Below are 20,330 nucleotides of genomic sequence, written 5' to 3' on the forward strand. Positions count from 1 at the left end.
CTGTTTCATCGCTTGCTTCTTAGCAGCTTCCCTCTGAAGGCTTTCACTCACAGAGGTCTATGAAACAAAAAAATGCTGTCATTGTTTAAACCAATTTAAAATTTCTTTTCCAATATTCTGGCTGGCAACTGGTTTCTTTCTTAGAGTTAAAAACAGAAAATACTATGAATTAAATTAACATTTTCAAGGTGTTCTCCCTAAACTTTATGAAACAAAGTGAATTTTCACTGTAAATCATCACAGTAGGCTATAAGGTATTAAAAAAAAGTAGTGGTATAGGAGAAGATGAGGTAACATGAGCTTTTAGCCCCAACTTCACCACTAAGTCATTCAACTGCTACAGATTTTCATTTGCTTTGTGTGCACATGAGAGAGTGTGTGTGTGTGCATGTGTGTGCACACATGCATGAGTGTTTTGGGAATGGGGGATTGGTTCCTTCCAACACTATACTGGTATGATTCCCAGCAAGAAAAAGCACATTAATTAAATATTCACCATTGACTATAGTATATGTCAAGCTATTAGTGTATGCTTAAGGCTTTTAGGAGCAGCCAAAACTATCTGCGGTTATAATCATTCAATAAATATGTACTGAAAAGCCTACCATATCAGGCATTGTTTTAGCTTCTGAAGATAGTGAGAAAACAAGAATAGTCTCTCTCCTTAAGAGATAAATGGTCTGAAAGGAAAGACAAATAACGAAAGAGATAATTACAATATAAAAGTGATAAGAAATATATAAAGAGATAAGAAGGGCTGTGGGGACAGAGAGAAGGAAACTAAATGAGGAAATCAAGAAAGCCTTCCTAAGAGGTTACATTAGACATGAATACAAAAAAAAAAAAAATCAAGAGAAGAAACAGGAGTACAGAAAGAGGTAATCACATGGGCAGAAATAAACTTACAGCTAAGAAAATAAATATAATTAGAATATTAAGACAAAATATTTCCTTAAAAGTGTAAGGCTTTGCTAGGCAGAGAAAGAAATAACCATGATTTCATTTATCTGTGGAATATAAAAACAAAGCAAAACAGAAGTAACAAAACAACAGTAGACTCAGACACAGACTCATAGACTAGTGGTTACCAAGGGGGAGGGGCATAAGGGGACACAATAATTTACAAATCACAATATAAGCTGGTCCCAAGGACTGTTGAATCAGTGTGATGTACATCTGAAACCAACATAAGATTGTATATTAGCAATACTTTAAAAAAAAGTATAAATTAAAGGTACTACAACTAAAAACAAAAAGTATATGGTTTAGTAAATCTACTGACCAATACTGAAATACATACTTTAAAAGAGTGAATTTTATGGTATGTCAATTATGTCTTTAAAAACAATCCTCAGCCCTAAGACTATAGTTCTAGTCTACTGACATTTGTTCTTTTCAGTGGTATAGTAACAACTGGTGCTTCATTTTCCATGGCAACAAACACCACAAAATAAATAAACCTAATACTAGTTTCCTATGACCATGGAGATAAATAAGTTAAAACACAAAGGCCATACAAGTAATAGATCACATATTTATTAAACTAAAGGAACTACAAAGGCAAAAAACTAAGGACATTTTAGGTGATAGGAAATTCACTCCAGAGGAAGAGATAACAAAAACAGTTAATAGTAGCTCATGAGTCAGGGCAATGTTAAGGGTTATTTGTGTCTTATGCATATTACTCATTTAACTCAAATTTCCCTGTTATGTTGTATGACACAATTTCATTAGTGTATTTTTTAAATTAAAATGTTGTGTTCTACATTAGAAAACCCATCAATATCATCCACCACATCAACAAAAAAGACAAAAACCACATGATCATCTCCATGGATGCTGAAAAAGCATTTGACAAAATTCAACATCCATTCATGATAAAAACTCTCAACAAAATGGGTATAGAGGGCAAGTACCTCAACATAATAAAGGCCATATAAGACAAACCCACAGCCAACATTATACTTAACAGAGAGAAGCTGAAAGCCTTTCCTTTAAGATCAGGAACAAGACAAGGATGCCCACTGTCCCCACTTTTATTCAACATAGTTCTGGAGGTCCTAGCCACGGCAATCAGACAACACAAAGAAATAAAAGGCATCCAGATTGGCAAGGAAGAAGTTAAACTCACTGTTTGCAGATGACATGATATTGTACATAAAGAGCCCTAAAGAATCCACTCCAAAACTACTAGATCTAATATCTGAATTCAGCAAAGTTGTGGGATACAAAAGACATACACTAACGATGAACTAGCAGAAAGAGAAATCAGGAAAACAATTCCATCCACAATTGCATCAAAAAGAATAAAATACCTAGGAATAAACCTAAACAAAGAGTGAAAGACTTATACTTTGAAAACTACAGGACACTCATGAGAGAAAATAGATACCAATAAATGGAAATACATCCCATGCTCATGGATAGGAAGAATTAATACTGTTAAAATGGCCATCCTGCCTAAAGCAATCTACAGATTCAATGCAATTCCTATCAAAATACCAACAGCATTCTTCAATGAACTAGAACAAATGGTTCTAAAATTCATATGGAACCACAAAAGACCCCGAATAGCCAAAGCAATCCTGAGAAGGAAGAATAAAGCTGGGGGGATTATGCTCCCTAGCGTTAAACTCTACTACAAAGCCACAGTAATTAAGACAATTTGGTACTGGCACAAGAACAGAACAATAGACCAATGGAACAGACAAGAGAGCCCTGACATAAACCCAACCATATATGGTCAATTAATATATGATAAAAGAGACATGGACACACAATGGGGAAATGACAGCCTCTTCAACAGCTGGTGTTGGCAAAACTGGACAGCTACGTGCAAGAGACTGACACTGGATTATTGTTTAACCCCACACACAGAAGTAAATTCAAAATGGATCAAAGACCTGACTTTAAGTCAGGAAACCATAAAACTCTTAGAAGACCACATAGGCAAAAATCTCCTGAATATAAACATGAGCAACTTCCTCCGGAACATCTCCTCAAGCAAGGGAAACAAAAGCAAAAATAAACACATGGGACTAAATCAAAGTAAAAAGTTTCTGTACAGCAAAGGACACCATCAGAACAATAAGGCATCTTACCTTATGGGAGAATATATTTGTAAACAACATATCCAACAAGGGTTTAACATCCAAAATATATATAAAGAACTCACATGCCTCAACACGCAAAAAGCAATAACACAATAAATGGGTGGAGGATATGTACGAGACAATTCTCCAAAGAAGAAATTCAGATGGCCAACTGACACAGGAAAAGATGCTCCACATCACTAATCATCAGGGAAATGCAAATTAAAACCACAATGAGATATCACCTCACACCGGTAAGATGGCCAGCATCAAAAAACTAAGAGCAACAAATGCTGATGAGGATGCAGAGAAAGGGGAACCCTCCTACACTGCTGGTGGGAATATAAGCTAGTTCAACTATTGTGGAAAGCAATATGGAGGTTCCTCAAAAAACTAAAACTAGAAATACCATTTGACCCGGGAATCCCACTCCTTGGAATTAACCCAAAGAATACAACTTCTCAGATTCAAAAAGACATATGCACCCCTATGTTTATCACAGCATTATTTACAATAGCCAAGATATGGAAGCAATCTAAGTGTCCATCAATAGATGAATGGGTAAAGAGGTGGTACATTTACACAATGGAATACTATTCAGCCATAAGAAAGAAACAAATCCTACCATTTGCAACAACATGGATGGAGCTGGAGGATATTATGCTCAGTGAAATAAGCCAGGTGGAGAAAGAAAGACAAGTGCCAAATGATTTCCCTCATTTGTGGAGTATAACAACGAAGCAAAACTAAAGGAACAAAACAGCAGCAGACTCACAAACTCCAAGAAGGGACTAGTGGTTACCAAAGAGGAGGGGTGTGGGAGGGTGGGTCAGGAGGGAGGGAGATGGGGACTGAGGGGTATTATGTTTAGTACACATGGTATGAGGGGTCACTGGGAAAACAGTGTAGCACAGAGAAGGCTAATAGTGAATCCCTGTCATCTTACTACACTTATGGACAGTGACTGCATTGGGGTATGGGTGGGGTCTTGATAATCAATACCTTAATAAAAAAAGTGTTCTAATAAACATTTTGTGAAATTCTTTCCAACGTATTTTTATGCCTCAGTCTATTTAGTATCAATTAATTTTTCTTGATCATTTAGTAATATCTTCAAGATATTCCCTTCTCCAGCCTGTCATAACTCACCTACCAATACTTTCAACTGAATACTTTCAACTGAAACTACTGAACTTGGAAAAGGTAAAACACAAGGCTATTACTTTTAGGCTTTTATACACATAGAATAAGCAGCCAAGGAAGGGTCTCTCCAATGTAAAGTATTAGAGACATCTCAAGAGGCTTTGTCTCCATGTTGATAGCTGTTTAGTAGGAGGATGTCTGATCTTTGAGAAAAAAATAAAATGTTATTAACTTACAGGGTAGTAACACAATGGAAGGAATAATTTTGCAGATCCTGTTCAGAAACTTAGATCCCAGGAATTCCAATAGCATCAGTGGGTAAAGAGGTAACTAAAAAAGTCAGGGAGCAACCTTTTGAAGCTCATTTGATTCTTAATTTTCCAAAGGAACTCTGATAATGACCATTAAAGATGATGACTAAAATGTCAACTTGTTTACACACACACAAATAGTTAAAAATGAAAAGTAGCAGTGAAACCTTTAGTTGTTTCTAATAGTGATACATAAAAATTAAAAAATTACATGATATTTTACAAACTTCTACATAACAAACATTAAGAATCTCCAGTCTATATCCATTGTAGAGATTAAAAACTAGTAACAATAGCAGGACCAGTAAGATTTTATACTTTAAGAGTCGTCTTTCCAAGTTTTTAGAGCTATCCTTAAAATACTAATAAAAATTTTAAGACCCAACTTCTAATTTACAGATCTTCCTCTACTTACAATGTGGTTGTTCCAATGAAACCATCGTCAAGATGAAAATATAAATGGAAAATGCATTAATACACCTAACCTACCAAACATCATAGCTTAGCCTAGTTTACTTTAAATGTGCTCAAAGAACACTTACATTAGCCTATATTTGGGCAAAAATCATCTAACACAAAGCCTATTTTATAATAAAGTGTTGACTGTCTCATGTAATTTATTGCATACTGTTCTGAAAGTAAAAAGAATGATTGTATGGGTACAGAATGGTTGTGACCACATCAGCTGTTTACCCTTAGGATCACATGGCTGAGAGCTGCAGCTCACCGCTATGGCCCAGCATGATGATACTACACTGCCAACTGCTAGCCCAGGACAAGATCAAAATTCAAAATTCAAAGTAGTTTTTACTGAATGTGTATCACTTTCACACCATCGTAAAGTTGAAAAGTTCTAAGGTACACCATCATAAGTAAGGGATAGTCTGTAGTCTGATTTTTATAAACAAGGTTATGTAAGATAAAAATGACAATAGCAGGTCCTCCTGCCTACGTCAAGGAAGGCTTCATCTTATTGAACTTAGTAAGAAACAGATTTCACATATTTGCCCTATGTATAAAACAAAACAAAGACATATAATAACTGTCAACCCATCAGCCTCTAACTTTACTGACTTGCTATACTATATGGCATAAGGAGAAAATATAGAATGGTCACAAATTAGGCTCAGGAAGCTGGCTGAGTTTCAAAACTGTTTTCTCTCTTACTAGCTGTGTTATCCCAGGTCGTTACTCATCTATACAAAAGTAACTACCTCACAAGGTTGTTTTGAGGATTCAATGAGGTAATATGTAAAAAAGTGCTTAGCAAGTATTTGGCTCAAAGGAGCATTCAGAAAGGGCCAGCTATCTTAATTACTTTATTCCTATGCTCATGTTTAAGAGCAAGGTGCTGAAGAAATGCTTAAATTTTAAACAAATTAAAGTTATGGGAAAACAGTAACTATAGGTTTTATCCCATGGAATATACAGTTAAACCAAAGTGTTCACCAGAAAAGCATATAAACTCTGCTTCATATTATATTTACCAATGTGCTTAATAAAATATAAGATTGGTATTGGAAGTTGTACAATATGATTCAATTTGTACTTACTGAAACAGAAAAATCTATTCTGTGGAATATTAAAAGGCTCTACATGTTTCCTTTAGTGTGTTAAAATTCCTTATGATATTATATTCAGTATATCAACAGAGAGGCAAGTGGTGGGTTCTTCACTAGCCACAAGAGCTATGGCATAGCTAAAAATGGGTTTTCTAGAACTGACAGTGGCTTTAAACTGCTTATGAATAAAAATACACTGCCCCCAAACATGAGCAGATCCGGAGTTCTCTGAGTGAGTCTTCTGCCATACTGCTACAGTAATAACTGGACGGTGGGACTGCAAGCCAAGGACACACGAATGGACATCTGCCATCAATAATCACTCTGGTCTGCAGTGGGAGTTCTTGCTAAATAAGGGTACTTTTTAAACTTTATTTTGTATATTATAAATTCACAGGAAATTGCAAAGAAATGTACGGGTGTGTGGGGGTCCTTCCCCCAGCTTCCCCCAATATTAATATCTTGCATAACCAGAGTCCATCAACTCCAGGAAATAGATACTGATACAAACCAGAGCTTATTCAGATTTTACCAATTATACATGCACGTATTTGTGTGGGTTTGTGCATCTCTATATTATTTTATGGTATGTGTAGCTTCATGTAATTACCACCACAATCAAGATCCCTAAATGTACCATGACAATATTCCTGTGTGCCACCCTTTTATCCCATATCCACCTCTTCCATCTCTTTCCCTATCCCTATTCCCTGGCAACAACAAATCTGTTCCCTATCTTTATAATTATGTTACTTGATGAATATTAAATAAATGGAATCATTTTGAGATTGGCTTTTTTTACTCCACATTATTTTAAAGGAATGTATTTTGTTTGGTACACGTATTACAAAGCACTTCAGTTCCTACCACAAAAGTCTAGCCTACAAGTGACCTAAGGAAAAAAAGCAGTTAATAAAATGATTAAGGTTGAATATGACCAAACCACACAATACAATCATTAATTTATTAGTTTCAAAGTTAGCAGGTAGGTAATTAGTCTACACCTGAAGACAAGTTAGTTCACAGAATACTACAAGAGAGTATTCATTAACGATGCTTTCTAATAAAACCACAAATTATCATTAGGTTTAAGTTTAGAAAGACAACTATTACTATCTGCAAAGGCCTTTATCTTGAAGAAAAATAATTCAATTTATAAATTGGTTCAGATACAAACATCTGACTGCCCCATAAGTGCATAAACTTCTATTGAACCATACTGATGTTTCAAAATAGGTTTTCTACCAAAAATTTCAGGGAAATACCTCTCAAAAAGCCTTAAGTAGTATTTACTGGCAAATGTTTAAACAAACATGTTCTGATAGTTTACTATGTTCTGACAGTTAATAGCACTAAGAGTGGAGGAAGAGCCATATATGGTCAACAACTTAATTTTTCTACATCCAATCTAAGAGTTGGTAGGTCCCTATTAGCTGTAATTCCAGATACAAAGTTAACATGAAGAAAAAGAAAACAAATCGTCCATTTTATATAAACTAATAATATATAACAATATACCCTCTCTACACATATGCAAACACACACACACTATAAAGGGTAAGAACATGGTTATCAAGTATAGGCACCAAACACTGTAACTGGGTTTTATTAATCTTTACTGTTCTGGGTAGAAAATAAAAATTATTTCTACTAATGTTTGTTTCACTGAATTGCAGATGGACCGAGATGATCTGACTGAAAGGGAGACTGCTTTAAAAACCTTTACATTACCGTAGGTAAATGGAGGAGAAAGCACACAATTGTGCACCTTTCTTATATGACTATAAACGGTTGGTTGCCTCCTGGGCTGTGGTAACTTCCAGAAGAGAAATAGCTGTGTATGTATTACTGGAGCTCCTTGACCAATATGCAGAATATAGTTTAATGACACTGGAAAAAAAGTTTCAGATTATGGACCATTGTTCATATTATTAAATTATCCTTCTTCAGTCATAAAATTTTTAATTAAACAAAAGTTCAGAGAAGGGTTCTGAATTTTTCTTCCTTTTTTCTGTTTTTTTGTCAGAAATTAACCTGTTTTTCTACAACTAATAAATCACAAAGGGAGAAAAGTCACATGTGGATTTCTTTTTGAAATGAGAGGTTTACATATTCATTTTTATAAAAAATTGCTCAGTTTAGTAAAAAACATTTCAAGAATCAAATTTTCCAATAGCTTATGGCTATAATTTTCTGTTGTGTTCTGAGAATTTAGAAATGAGAATTTCCTGTTCTTTGTTTTTTTAAACCTAGCAACAGATCATTTATTATTGGTCCTACAATTTAGCAATCTCTATTATGGACTTTATTTGTCCACTTTCATGTGACTCTTTCTTAAGTACAAAGCCTGTTTAAGAGTTGTGAAAAATATGCAAAATTTTTATTATTTAAGCTCAGGTAGAAACAAATGGACATGGCTATGAACAAAAAAATTAGAGAAGAGAAAATATGAACTACCTGAAACTAACAGTTATAATAACTCCATTAACTATATAAAAAAATGTTCAGTATTACTAATAATTTAAAAAATGAAAATACCTATATTAGCTTTTATCATTTATCAAGCTAGTAAAGATTTTTTTTTTCATCCAATACATTTTTATCATCCAATACTGACAAGGTAATAAGCAAATAAATATAGACTCCTCACTGTAAAAATATGAAATAGTTCCACTTTGGCAAAATGTATTAAGAGCCTGAAAATACCCATTTATTTTGATCTAGTAATTCCACAAAGACATAAAGAAAGACGTACACAAAGATTTAAGCACCTTGATATTCACTGTATTCTATAACATGATATCTATTCATATTAGTGGAAAACTTAAACAACCTATCATTTATCAGTAAAGGACTGGGTAAGTGTATATACCCTTCAACACAAGTTTTGCAGCCATTTAAAAATCTGTTCTCAACACTGAATGGCATAGGGAAACAGTGAGGCTATATCCCCCCCATGGCAGCCCTTGTTTACTACTCAAGAAGCTCCCAACCCCACCCCAACAATGATCCCTTCCTATACTATGGCTACACTGTTACATGTGTCTTTTACCTTGACTCAGACCTCATGGAGTCCTCCAGAATCCTCACATATTCATCCTCTTTAATCAATTGTCCCTTTGCTTCCTTGACTGTAAACTGGGTCTTTCCTGAAAACAACCTTTCTTTTGAGGCTGCTCATGACTCACATACCCTGTACTTCAGATTAGGAAGATGTTGTGTCTCTTCCTGATTCTTGTGTCATACACTGTGGTAAAAACCCTGCTCCTCTGGAGCAACACCACTATTCTACCAAACTTCACTGAATGTAAGATTTGCATTATTTCATATCTTAACATCTCTGAAATTAGGATAGACCTTAACAACCAGTGGCATCATCTAACTTCTGTCAACCAAGAGGTATTCTTAATATAACTGGTAATGCCTGCATGCATGTGAATATTTAAAGCGTTGGCACTAAAACTTGCAGAATGAGTATCATCAAGTGTTGGTGATGCGGTATTTAAAGTTATGCAATTACACAGAGATAATTTACTTTTGACTCCTACTTGGATTATTTAACATGCTTATTATTAGTTTACCACCTCCAAACACCCTTTTTATCACTGTTAAGTTTGAAGTCAGAGAGAATGACATAGTATAGAAAAACACAGTCACCAATGAGTATGAGTGGAAAAAGTCTAAACAAGGCTCTGGATTTGAAAAAGCTGTAGGGATTCCTTACCCAATTAACTTCAATTACATTTTGCTTTTTATGTACATGAGTTATCTAAGATAAAAATTAAGACTAAAATAACTCTCAATATTGTATTGTGTACTAAATATACAATTACAATTCTAAGTGATAAGAAAGACTGTCATAGTTTAATTGATAGTTGTTCTTTCTTAGTGATGCATAAAAGTGCACCTTAGCAATGTTTTAGATTCAATGAAATACACAGCTGTCTGTCTTTGATCTCATGGGATATCCCTAATCCCTCGTCCTCTCTTTCCTATTAGAATTTTTGTAGTACTAAATCTTCAACTACTCTTCCAATAACCTTTTAACTCCCTTGCCACACCGTCCATATTCTGCACCTATCTGACAAGCCCAAGTCCTGAATCCATCCAACGATCTGCTGTCTATATTAAGGCTGCCAAACATTCCTGGAAAATATTGTTTCTTAGCTTCCACTTGTAACTGGCTCCTAATGCTATCTACCAGCTCTCCTTTTTCACTAGTAAAGTCTCTTCTTTCTCTACCAACTATATTTAGGGCACCTCTATTTTTAAATTGCCTACTCCCTATCAACTCTCCATATACACACAGTATATGACATTACTGCCACCTTTAAAAAATATTACAAAAAACTATGTCCAATAATGTAGTATAAATTCATTACCCAGCTTAAGAAACAGAACACTATCAATAGAATTGAAGTCCCTATATAACCTTCCCTAATCTCATTCCCTACCCTTCCATCCTGAATTTTGTTTATAGTCTCCTTGCTTTTGGTTAGTTTTACTACATATATACTGAAGGTGTTCAAGACATGCAACCTTAAAACACGCTGAGCATATTATTTTGAAACAGCGTAGATGCAAGGGTATTCTGACCTTCCTTTTTCTTCCTAAAATTAGAAAATAAAATTCCCACGTGAAAGGTGCTTTCCTTGTACCAGGAGGAAGAAAAATTCTTATCACCAGAAATGGGAGTCAAGGCCAAGAGAAATCTATACAAAGACAACTTGTTAAAATGACTCTTCCCCATATATTTTAGTTATTTTTCCAAAATTGCTATTCTGTTCAACCTAGTTCAACCTTTGGGTCTTCATTTTTGTGAGGGCTTCTACGTACATGTGAGTGAATGATATTCACATGCTTTCCTTCTGCTAATTGTCTAATGTCAGTCCTATCCAGAGACTCTAGTAGGATGGAGTACTGGAGTATGTCTCTAAATGGTGTTTGATCCTGCACTATCTGAACTTTTATCCATTTCCATGCTAACTGAACATTTACTTGGGCTCTCTTTTTTTTTTCTCAAACTAAACAGCCACGAACGTTTGTGCATATGTCCTGATGCATATGCATAACCATTTAGGAGCTGAAATGCTCTGTTGTAGGGCATATATCTTCAACTTCCCTAACTATTGACAAATTGTTCTCCAAAGTGTCCAGCCAATTCACACTCCCATCTACACTGTATACATTCCCATTACTCTATTCTTACGAACATTTTATATTGTCAAACACCTTATTCTTTAGGCAATTTTATGGGCATGAAATGATTTTATTTTGCATTTTTCTTATTAATAATGACGCTGAAAGTCTTTTTCATGTATTTATTAGTCAACTAAGTTTGCTTCTCAGTGAAAAGCCTATTCATGTCTTTTGTTCATTTTTGTATTTGGGTTCTTTTATTTCTTCTGAATGATTTGTTGGAGTTCTTGGTATAGTCTGAACAATATTTCCTCATTTTTATAGTTGCAAGTATCTTTTCTCTATCAATGGCTTATCTTTTCACTTTTTAAGTATCTATGGTATTGTCATCCTCAAAGAGAGACATAATACAGGATCCTCCGCAGGACCCATGTCAAATCTCTCCTATCTGAAAACAAAGAACACCCCCTTCTTCGTGCTCTCCCTATAACCACTCTGAATTCCTGGCATCCCACCAGGGCCAAAGCTCTCTACCCTTGTTGCTTCCAACTCCATTCCACATTCATCCTCAACCCCAGTGTAGCTGGCCTCTGTTCCTATGACTGCACTGCAAGTATTCTCCCTAAAATCCTTGTAGCTAAACACAATCAATACTTTTGGTATTTATCCTTCTGACCTCTCAGAAATATCTGACATATTTGATCCTGGCGTTGCTGTTTAAACTCCCTCAGGCTCATCTCTTATTAGTTCCCCTCTCTTCTTTCATGCTCCATTTTCAATTAGCTACTTTCATTCTCCTGTATGTAAACACCATACCCTCTTTCACCTTTAGGACTCTGTATACCTAACTCCCTCTGCTTAGATTACTGTGACTTTTCCTTCTGTTGGCTTCCTTCATGAAATCTTCCCTGACTCCAAGAATGTTTTAGATATTTACACCCTCCTAGCTACATTTGTATTTTCTCATTTTACTTATCATTCCATACTGAAGCTGTCATTTTACTTAGCTGTTCTCCACTGACTATTTTTCACAAGGACAGGTACACTGTCCATCTTTAATACTTCAATAGCTTCACTAACTGGCAACATGCCTAGCACATAAATATCTATTAAATAAGTACTAATATTTATGGTTATATTTTCCACCACTATCATGTTTTGTGTGTGTGAGATGTGATTCCAAAGGCTTTAAAAATTTGCTCAGCCTTTGATCCACCAATTCCAATTCAAGAATTCATCCTCAGAAATAATCTCAAATTGTAAAAACATTTAGTTCCAAGAATGCCTTGAAGGATAATGCAATCCGTAAAATAAAAAAGTTGGTAAGTCCTCTAACATTCAAGAAACAAAATAAAATAAACCTCAATTTTGGGAATGTGTCATAGAAAAAAAGCACCAGAGCATTAAAAAATTGAAATGTCCATTGATAAGAAAATGACTGAATAAATTATGACCCAAATATATTCCATATTCCAAACATGGAATATTATGGAGCTGCTGCCAAAATATTTACAGTGGTTATTTCTGGGTGATGAGATTAACAGTAATGTTTATCTTCTTCTCCATATCCCTCTATACTTTCTAAATGGTTTGTAAGGAATATGTATTTTTTATATGAACATAAATTACCTTATTACATAACCAGAAGTCATTCTAATTTATTAAGTAACAAAAAGCACTTTAAGATCCTAACTCGGAACTGCAAGTTAATTATGCTTACTATCTTGACCACCTGTGGAGTACCAAGTGCCACCAGCCTTTGTGTGGTCAAAGTTTCTAATTTAAACCTTCAGTCTGTTAACATTTAATGTTCTAGGTGACTGACTCTATGCCCAACAACCAAGAGAGAGTTAAGAATACACTGTACCCTTCAAAAGACTTACTGTCTAGTTAAGGAAACAACTAATACTTTTATGCAACGAAAAAGCAATTAACACCAATCTAACAGCATTTACTCATTCATTTAAGTATTTAATGAGTAAATGCCATGTGCAAGCCATATTCAAGGTTATTATAGTAAAAACAATAAAACAAACCCCTGCCCTAAATTAACTTTTAAGGGAACAGATAATTAAGCTGATGTCAGATATGTTACACTCTATGCAGAAAATCAATCAAAGAGAGGTACCGGGACTAAGGAGAGGACTGAATTTGAAATAGGATACTCAAGGAAGGTTTCAATGATAAGCTACATTTGAACCAAGACCTGTAAAAGGTAAGACAACATGTCACAATGAGATCTGAAGGGCTTTGCAAGCATACTGAATAGGCAAGAGCATACTTGGTATGTCCAGGGAACCAGGCATGGATGAAACAGATTAGAGAAACTCACTACAAGTATTAAGAGTTCAGAGAAGGGAAAATCATGGTCTGAGTCAAAGAAGCACCTATGGAGGAGGAAAACCTAAAGTCAAATTTAGAAAGATGGGTAATCGGGAAAAAAGGTTGTATTACATAGAAAGAACCCCATAAGGAAATATAATGAAAAAAAAAACATGTCAAGAAAGAATGAAGAAATCAGTATGATTTCAGCAAATGACTTCTGTTTGGGTCATTAAGAAAAACAGTTGGAACCCTAAAAGTGATGCAAAGACAAAAAAAGAATTGTTAAAGGTTTTTTAATCTAGTGAAAAAATCGTGTAGAAAAATGGTCTAGAATTAATACAATATGTATAATAGGATGTTAGACTAGGGGAACAAAAGTTGAAAGACTATGGTGGGTGGGAAGGGACAAGAAAGGGTAAAAAACAAACAGAACTTGGAAATAGATGGATAGAACTAATGTATAAAACAAGATCAAACATAGTATTAAAGTTTCTAAGCTAGGAGGTGAAAGAAACAGTGATGAGAGGTAAAATGAAACAAACATGTATATAGAGATCATTTTACCCACAGCTGTGTTATAAACTGAACAAAAAATTTATATTCCCTATCCAAAAAGGTGTGAATGTATATTTTAGAAGTTTTCTTATAATAGTTCTCCCACTGATAACTCAATTAAATCTCATATAAAGAATATGATTCTCAAAATTATACCTCATTAAAATACCTTATCATACTCATAAATGGACACCTTTCTAGTTTGGTCTACATTTTTCTCTAATATCTAAAATATCTAATGTCAAATCTAAATTTAGAAGGCAGTATAGCACAGAGAAGATAAGTAGTGACTCTACAGCATCTTAATATGCTGATGGACAGTGACTGTAATGGGGTATGTGGTGGGGACTTGATAATGGGGGGAATGTAGTAACCACAATGTTGCTCATGTGATTGTATATTAATGATATAATAAAAAAAATCTAAATTTAGATTTGACAAATAGGCAAAGAACCTAAAATTGTAATAATCTGAAACAATTCTTTAGGAAAGCAAATTTCAGATAAGTGGAAAAATGATAAGACTATTTAATAAATGGTGTGGAGACAACTTGCTAGCTTTCAAAATTAGAATTGACTTCTTATCTCACCTCATTTCTTACAAAAAATACCAAAATACATTTCAGGTGTCACTAAAAATTTAAATGTAAACACATATTACAAAACACTGAGAATAAAATGTTTTATTAAGAGGTAAAAATAACAATATATTCATACAAAGGATGTAGAGCAAGTAGCAATGTAAAATGGTATAAATTTGGAAAAGAATTTGGCAGTTTCTTAAAAGTTAAACATATGCCTATCATGTAACCCAGCCATTCCATGCCTAGATGTTTATCCGAGAGAAATGAAAAGCCTATGTCCATACAAAGTGTTAAACATAAATGTTCACAGCCATTTTACTTGTAAGAGCCAAAAACTGGAAACAATCCAAATGATCAACAGGTGAACAGCCAAACACACTGTGATATTTACACAATGGAATGATAGTCAGCAAGAAAAAAAGAATGGACTGTTGAAACACATGATGTGAATGAATCTCAAAATAATTATGCTGAAACAAGTCAGACATCCACTACCTCATGCAAAGTATGTATTGCATGATTACATTTATTTAAATTCTACAAAGTGAAAATTATAGTGTAAGAAAGTTTATCAGTAGCTACCTGGAACTGAGGAGGGGGAGGGTGCAGAATGAAAGGGGCATGAAGGAGGAATTAAAAAGGAACATGAGGAAACTTTAGGGTATGTTGGATATGTTCATTATCTTTATTGCAGCAATAGTTTCACAGTATACACTTATGTCAAAACTTAGCAAACTGTATACTTTAAATAGGTGTACGTATATGTCAATCATACCTCATAAAGATGTTTTTAAAGAGTAAAATAATGTCATGACATACACTAAAAAGTTCAGACTATCTTTGGTGGGTAATTTTAAACAGAAAAAATTACATTATAACAATTTTAAAATAAAATGAACAGTGGTCATCACAACTCATATGCTTGGAAGGAGGAAGAGAGGATTTGAATGAGTGACAGAGTTGATCAGGTTTTAGACTTGCAGTTAGGAGGCCTCAATGCATTAACCTCAGGAAGATCAGAAATAAGGGAATACTTAGAAACCAAAGTCAAAAGCCAAAATGTATCAAGGCAAGAACACAGACGGACATGCGCAAAACAAATTCACAGGTAGGAATCTAGTAGCAAAGGCAAATTAGGATGCAACAGATGGATGGATGGACAGAGACAAGCTAAGCTAAAAAGCAGGGTCCATGTATACAAAGCAAATCATTCATGATATGCATAAACACATTATGATATGATACTGATTTAAAGAACAGAGAACAGGGAGACAAAAACAGAGTAAAGCCAGACAACATGTAGCTGAAAACAGGTCATAATTAAGGAGAGTGAAGAAAGAACATAAGCAGCAAAAGTGCTTAAGATCAGGAGCCCGTATAAAATTCTTCTCAACGTAGGGTTGTCTACTCCATCTGGCTTCTATTCCTGGTTGCTCAAAAAAGGCTCCAGTCCTAACAAAACACTCTCAGTAGCTTCTGAAATTTTAACTTCTCTCAGAAGTGAATATTGTTAAAAAGAAACACGCAGGCCCAACATGGTGTCACTTCTGCTAAGCCAAGTCACCAAATCAGGGCTTAATATATAAACCTAATTACAGTTTCAACCTCCCCAGAAATAGTGTCAGTCAGGAATTTTCTGGTCAGCATCACAGATAAGAATCTGTCACATGAGTTTTCTCCATTTTCCCTAAAGCAGATGAGGTAATCAGCATTATAAATCCCCCTAAGAGAAAGTGACCGTGCTTGAAACAGTCCTTTTTCTTTAGTTAATAATTTCCCCACCACGCTCCTGTTTATAAAAAGCTTCAATTTTGAACAATTCCACAGAGCATCTCTACTTGCTACAGGGGATGCTGCCCAGTTCATGAATCACTTAATAAAACCGAGTAGATATTCAAATTTACTTGGATTAACTTTGTTTTTTAACACTGTATTTTAGTTTTAACTTGAATTACCTATAAATTCACTTTCACGTATGATAAAAAGCTCCTTAAAAGCAAAGAATTTATCTTATTCAGCCTTCTACTTACTAACAGCAGCACCCAGTAGTGTCTTCCATAGATCAAATGTTCAAATACTGATGGTTAAGTGTTGTTGAACAAGAAAGCCATTTAAAAAAAGAGAATATTATGTTTACTGAAACTGTATTATCTACTTTCTGAATTGTCACTTAGTATTCCTAAACAAGTTTCTGTCCATTGCCCAGGACCCTTCCCACTATATTCCTTTCCCAAAGCCAAGAGAATGTGATCCCTAAATGCAAAGCAGCAAGTTTATAATTAGAAAAGTAAATTTGTGACAAAAAAAACCACAAAAAAACACCAGAAAACTCATGCAGCCAGCCAAAAAGCCAAACTTCATTTTTTAAATTAATCACACTCAGCTTCCAATTCTTCCAAAATCTTGATAGATAATAAGCCAGCTCCCTCCCTCTGAAGACATTCTACAAGTGAGAGAGGTTGGGTAAGTGACACAGTAACAACTGAGAACTCCCTAGGGAAACAAAAGCTGACTTGTCTGGATGGAGGGAGAGCAGAGTAGCAACCCAGAGCTGAAGAGTATAGGGTGCACAACTGGGGGTTGAATGAGAGAGCTTTTCAGAGCAGCATTCCAGCCTGGCTGGGATAGCAGCCCTCATCTTTTCTTTGCTGAACAAACTTCCCTGGCAGTTAAAGGTAACAACTCTTGATGAGTTACTAGGAAATGCCTTGGGGGACGCTGTTACTTGGTGGATGGAGCAAATGGAAAACCTAGATTAACATCACAGGTTCTCTGCCCTGAGGTTCTTCTTTCTTTCTTCTGGCAACTTTACCACTCTTTCAAACATAGTACCAGCTAAATTTAGTGTGGTTGATAATTCCAATGGAAAATACATTCATGAGAAAAAAGAAACACTAAGTAGATAAGAACTATTAAAATCTTTTTAACAAAAACAAAAAACTGAGCTCATACATTTAAAAAAAGCAGAATTAATGAATGAGAATATAAATTTAAATGATCATAATATATATTCTCAGAAATAAGAGCAGACACTCGTAACATGAAGCAAAAACAGTCTGTAAAAGGAAACAATTTGAAATAATGTGTGTAGAAAACATATTTAAAATAAAAAATATTGAGACATATGAATGGAATAACAGATAAATCTGAAAAATGTTTTAGTTAGTTGAATTTATTAGGCTAAAGAAACACTCCTACAACATGTGAGATAGTGATAGATTTTTTTAAGACATTAAGGACAGCATATCAACATTCACAAAAACAGAAGACCCAGAAGACGACTTATAAACTAAACAAATTCAAAGAAACATCTGAATGACTCAGAATTTTCTAGAATTAAAGAAAAATGTCAAACTGAAGAGACTGTGAATGTCAAAGAGGACAAAGGAAAAGTGAAACACACACACACATACATACATACATACATATACACATACCACCTTGATGTACTGCAGTGCTCTGGAATTGAACCCATGATAATATCTCCAAGGTATGTCCAGAGTAAATAATTGTAATAAACATCAAACTTACTGAAAAAGTTCAGAAGCATTCCATTTAAGATACAGACAAAAAAGGATACCCAGTGTGGCTTTGTTCAACATACTACTGGAAGACTTGGCAAATATAACAGAACAGAAAAAAAAAAAACCCGGAGGCATAAGGATTAGAAGAGATGAAGCTGATTGTGTACACAAATTATCAGAGTAAATAAGCATAAAGATTGCTGGATAAAAAATCAACCTACAAAATCAATAGCACTGCTCTATAATAGAATAGTCAACTGGAAAATATACTTGAAAATAATTCATTCCCATTTACAATAGCTATAAAAACTATGAACTATCTAGGAATTAGCCCAAAGATAAGGCACAGAACATTAATGAGGTGAAAAATCACCTCATAAAAAGTCTAAATGAATGGAGATCTATACCACATTTATGGATAATTCTTTAAAGATTTAAACTATAAGTCCAAGGCAGTTCCAATACAAATAAAGAGTTTTGTTTTAGTTTTCAAGGAATTTCACAAGCTTACTCTAAAATGTCTATGTAAGAACAAAGGTCTAAATATAGTGCAGTCAAGTTTGAAAGGTAAGTTTAAAGTAGGGGACTCATTCTAGTAGATAGTATGATTTATTACTAAGGTATACTAATAAAAAACATATAACAGCAACATTAACAATAAAATGGGTGAGCTTAGCAGCAAATTAATAGATATATGGGTATTTGACATGATAAAGATGACCCACAAAAATCAGTAGGAAAAGCATGCGTTGTTTATAAATGGCACTGGGAAAACTGGTCCACACTGAGAAAAACAGTGTTGGATTCCTACCTCACAACATACACAAAAGTGAACTCAACATGGATTAAAAACCTATGTGTAAAAGGTATTATAAATCTAACAGAAGAAAAGAGAGTATTTTGATAGCCTCAGGATGGCAATCACCTTCTTAAATAAGACCTCTAAAGCACAAACCATACGCAAAAACTGATTGATCTGACTATATTAAAAAGAGGTATTTATGTTCTATAAAGAATACTACATTAGAGTTAGCTCTAAGCTGCAGTAACAAATTAGCTATCAAATACTACACTTAAATTTATTTCTAAGATTACCATCCCAAGGGGACAGTTCAGTTGAGCAAGACATCTGTTTCACACATTCAGAAATCCAAGTCTTTCCCTCTTGCTGCTTTGTTATTTGCTAGGGTATGGAAAGACTTGAGTCACGAGCCTGAAAAAACAAACCAATCTATATCCCAATTTACAAGGAAAAAAAAAGTCCACATCAAAAAAACTGTTGAGGATTTTTGAGGTAGAAGTGCACATAATACTTTTGCCCATATTTGATTGGAAAATTAGTTATAATGCCTTTTACTATTGGCTAAAGATAAAGTAAAAAATGTAATCTCTAACTGAGCATCCATGTGCCCACTTAAATTTTGTTACTACAAACAGGAAGAATAGGTTTTGGTGAATTACTGTCAGTCTTCACCAAAAGGGACCACAAAAAAGCAAAGCAACAGACTGAGTACCAAAAAAGTAATAATGTCTGAAACCAAAAAGTGATTAGTATCTAAAATGTATAAAGAATTCTTATATATCATAAAAGAGAGGTAGAAAATAGAAAAGAGGGCAGTGGGTATGAGAGAAATTTACAGAGGAATAAGGAATACCTAATAAATTTATGAAGAGACTCAACTTCATTAATAATCCATGAAATGCAAAGTAAAGCTAAGAATAGAAAAAATTAATAAGTGTTGATGATGAGAAAATGGAGAAACAGTGACCACCACTGAAATGCAGTGGAATGTAAACTAGTACAGTCATTCCAGAAAGCAATTTGCCAGTACTTAGTGAAATAATATATGCACTCCCTGATTCAAAAATGCCATTCATGGATATATACTCCCAAAGAAACTCTTCGGTTTCTACTTGGTTTTTATTGGGACATTATGAAAATGTTTTTTTACAGTATCATTGAAGTAGTAGGGAACCGAGGGTAACTTAAATGTTTATCTCTAAGGGAATGGATAAAATACAGTTGACATATATGCTATAGTTAGAATCAACTAGGTATACACACTGTAATGTAGTATTGACTGAAAAAAATGAGA

General features: G+C 34.4%; 1 protein-coding gene and 1 pseudogene across 3 annotated transcripts in view; both read right to left on the reverse strand.

Moving 5' to 3' along the window:
• Positions 1-20,330, reverse strand: part of NSRP1 (nuclear speckle splicing regulatory protein 1) — a 65,144-nt gene that overhangs the window by 17,516 nt on the left and 27,298 nt on the right. For all 3 annotated transcript variants that reach the window (XM_017674108.3, XM_037022771.2, XM_073235064.1), the window contains one exon: positions 1-57. In XM_017674108.3, the coding sequence (XP_017529597.3) occupies positions 1-57 (57 nt within the window). The remainder of the gene's footprint in view (positions 58-20,330) is intronic.
• LOC140849064 (oxysterol-binding protein-related protein 3 pseudogene) overlaps positions 1-20,330 on the reverse strand; it is a 41,580-nt pseudogene continuing 21,250 nt past the window's right edge.

Source organism: Manis javanica, chromosome 4 (assembly GCF_040802235.1).
Source record: "Manis javanica isolate MJ-LG chromosome 4, MJ_LKY, whole genome shotgun sequence".
NCBI classification, from domain to species: domain Eukaryota; kingdom Metazoa; phylum Chordata; class Mammalia; order Pholidota; family Manidae; genus Manis; species Manis javanica.